The 3,696-nt window shown below is 38.5% G+C and overlaps 1 protein-coding gene across 1 annotated transcript in view; it reads right to left on the reverse strand.

Annotated features, from left to right (window-relative positions):
* Positions 1-3,696, reverse strand: part of GPR158 (G protein-coupled receptor 158) — a 472,736-nt gene that overhangs the window by 9,256 nt on the left and 459,784 nt on the right. The window contains exon 8 of the mRNA XM_004716112.3: positions 3,497-3,635. Coding sequence (XP_004716169.2) covers positions 3,497-3,635 — 139 coding nt within the window. The remainder of the gene's footprint in view (positions 1-3,496; positions 3,636-3,696) is intronic.

Genomic DNA, 3,696 nt, shown 5'->3' on the forward strand with positions numbered 1-3,696 from the left:
GGACTATGTACTTTGTTCTGGGTTTAGGTACTGTGAACACAGTCTATGTGCTAGACCAGGTGAATTACTTTGAACACAGTCTATGTGCTAGACCCGGTGAGTTACTTTGAATACAGTCTATGTGCTAGACCAGGTGAGTTTGTTCACTTTTTTTGTTTTTTAATTCATTTTCTTTGTTGTGGTTTTTTAATCTAACATTATTGCAATATGATCATTTCAATCAGTAACAAGTTACGATTTCAGAGGCACACTCTTGCCTGGGGCTCCTTGTCAGTACCAGATCAGGAAGTGGTTTCAAGGTGAAATGGTTTACATTGCGAAAGCATCCTCACCTTCTGGAAGTCCCTATTTCAAATGCCAATAAACTTGAAACTCACAACTACCATGTCAGCAGCTAGAAGGAAGACTGACTGCAGATGTTCTAAATCGAAAAGGTGGCTGTTGCAAAAACATAATTTTGAAGTAGGACAACATCAGCTACCAGCCAACTAACCAACTTTTCATTATTGTCAGATTTTTCAAAAGTGTAGTTCTCACTAAAAATGTCTTATGAAAAAGTGGTTCCCGTAGTTGCTTTCATGCATCATTTTAAAAGCACATGTTTGACTTTTTAAAAATATGTCTAAAAACCAAGAGCATAAAAATATTTTTAAATTGAGGTTAAAACCAAAATCCAAACAGACCCTTTTAGACACCAGCATGTTCCTAAATGTTTATTTTATGCTTAACACTAAAAATAAAGGATTAGAACAGACATTTCAAATTGTTTATCCTTCTAGACTTTATACTTTTTTTAAGATTTAGACATTTATATTTCTCAAATCTGACAATATGGTCATAAATATATACTGTATATACTCGAGTACAAGCTGAGGCACCTAATTTTACCACAAAAAAACTGGGGGGCTTTTTCAGCATAAAAAAGTGTGCTGAAAAACCTGGCTTATGCTTGAGTATATACAGTAAATGCAGAAATAAACAAACAACAGGCTACAACAACCACACTCACTGACACCTAGTGGGTTCGGATCATGGAGAGTTTGGAGAACAGAGTAGGACCTTTCCCTTCGGGTTTCACAGACTTTCCACTCTTTACAGGAGTAGAGAGCCTCACCTTTCTCCAGTGCTCCAACTCGGAACCTGGGTCAGCACTTCCATGGACGCCACTACAGCACTGGGGCTTTAGCCACACAGCCATAGTTTACATATATTTATACTTATTGACTTAATTATAAGTTTCTTTGGTCTGTACAACACAGGTGATTTCCAAATGATGATGGATTTGAGTTCACATTTATGGCACTTTTGACTAATTATCTGTTTATTTTTTTGTACATCTTATCATTGTTAATATGTACTACATACACTGTTACAGCATGTGATTTGCTGTTGCAATCATATCTCTTAATGTATATGTAGTGTTTCCAAACCCTGAGACTGATAAAAATAACTCTATTTCCCAGAGAGTCATAAAGAGAGCCTAGTTATGAGGCAGACTGCTAACTGCACGGTCAGCAATTCGAAACCGCCAGTTTCTCTGTGGGAGAAGGATGAGGGAGGCTTTCTACTCCTGTAAGCAGGTACAGGCTAGGAAACCCTCGGGGTTGTTCCACCCAGTTCTAGACGGCCGCTCCGAGTCGGAATGCATTCAACGGCTTCCTTGATTAACACTTCTGCAGCGGCAGCCCCAACTGATAGCAGGATTCTGTGCCACCAATCATCATGAATGGTTTCTGATATTAAGTTGAATACCTCCTTTTTATTTATTTTGTCATTAGTGTCCTTGCTTGAAGTGCATATTTCTAAAGATGAGAGGTACAAATAAAACCCAAATAAACCCACAGATAGAGGTAAGACTGGTTCATCCTAAACTCACATCCATCCAAAATGAAGGTCTACCTGTATTTTGTTAAAGTGTATCTATGCTGATGTTGAGAGTCTTATTGAATGCCATCTCTTCTGCATACAATTAGAACAATGGAATCAACGGATCCCATCGATTTAAATTACTATGTTATTGCTTCTTTTTTCTCTTATATTTTAAAAGCATTGGGACCATAAAATATAAAAATCCAAATCCATGCAATAAATTGTGTATGCTTAATAGTGTACACCGAATTTCCCTACTCACGTCTTTGGAGGCTAGCAAGAGTAGAGCTGAAAGATCACCCTCTTCTCTTTTCTTACTTGGTATCTCATCTTGTCCCTCTTGTTTCTCCCCCCTCTTCTAATCTCTTCTTTTGTCTCTTACCTCACTCTTGAGAGAGGCAAAGACACAATGTCCCAGAGTTAGGAGGCAAATTCCCTAGACTCCCGGGCCCTTGGTGGGGTTCCCACAAGTTGTTAGGACACAGAAAATTCTGTTTGTCCTACTCTTTTTGTTGTTTAAAAAAATATAGGTCATTCGAAAAGCTCAACAGTGACCTGGCATCATCTATTCCTCAAAGGTGCAGAAGACTATTTCATGACGATAGTCCAATGTGAGAGAGAAGTAGCCTGCAAACCCTAGACAAGACCCACCCTCTACCATGCCCCTCCCATTTGTTGGTCCTCAGTAGGGTCTGCCCATCACCAAAGGGACTGATACAGAGAAAGATTTCCCTCCACCAACTCTTCCCCCTGAGGCCGAAGACAGCTATCCACAAACTCTAATTACATTCTATGTTAAGCAACTGAATGATAAGGGCATCCTTTGTTGCTTTTTCAAATTGTAGAATTAGAATTATTTTTTGGTTCTACCCTGAACTTTTCCTTTCATTTTAAAGTATGAACCAGGTCAATGTTCTCAGAAAGCTAGGCCATACATATTTAGCATGGTTCACTTCGTCATAAGCCACTTTATGCCTCCTTTATACGCACTTGCTGTTGCGATAAGATATATGGATTAACAGAAACCAAGAGCCGGGATACACGGGCTTATCCGGAAATTCACTGGTCAAATGTGGTGGTGACAGAACATCATGGAACCCAACAATCCAATCATCAGATTTGAATGTCACTCATTGTGTTTTTGTTTTGAATTCAGCAGAAAATAAACAAACATGTTGTCTACTTGAAAGCACTCATATAAGTTAGCACATTAAAAATGAAAGAAAACAATTGATCTATATACACTTTAGAATAAATATAGGAATGCTATATAGCTTTATAACTTCAAAAAGTGAATTATGACAAAATAAATGTCAATATCTCCATACTATCTCCATAGTAGTTTCACAAAAGGAAATGGCATTAAATTCACCTTTAGAATAATGAAAGCAACAAACAACACAGCCAAAGGGACTGAACAACAAGAGCTTGGGCCAGGCTGGAGGGAGGGGGTGAGCAGAAGTGTATCAATTTTCCATTTCTGTGAGAAAGAAATTAGTCAACTTACAAAACACTTATCTTTCCTACATCTTTCCATTATGCATTCTATCCAATTTCACTATTTAAATTAAGCTGGAACATATCAGAAAAATAAAACAGTTCATTACTGGTGCTGCATATCACTTGCCTAATTGTATGGAATATAGCGGAGATAATGAGCTCGTTGTGGACGGCAACAGCCATGTAGCGTGGCTCATGAAATGCCGATGGGACTGTCCGCACGGCATAGCAGAGATAAACACCCCACAAGAGGAATAGAAATTCGGCTGTAAGAAGAACAAAAACAATTTGCCATTAGTTTCTTAGGAGAGTGGTGGGGGCAGCGGT

The sequence above is a fragment of the Echinops telfairi genome, unplaced genomic scaffold (assembly GCF_000313985.2).
Source record: "Echinops telfairi isolate 266 unplaced genomic scaffold, ASM31398v2 ScPeMD7_7461;HRSCAF=8499, whole genome shotgun sequence".
NCBI classification, from domain to species: domain Eukaryota; kingdom Metazoa; phylum Chordata; class Mammalia; order Afrosoricida; family Tenrecidae; genus Echinops; species Echinops telfairi.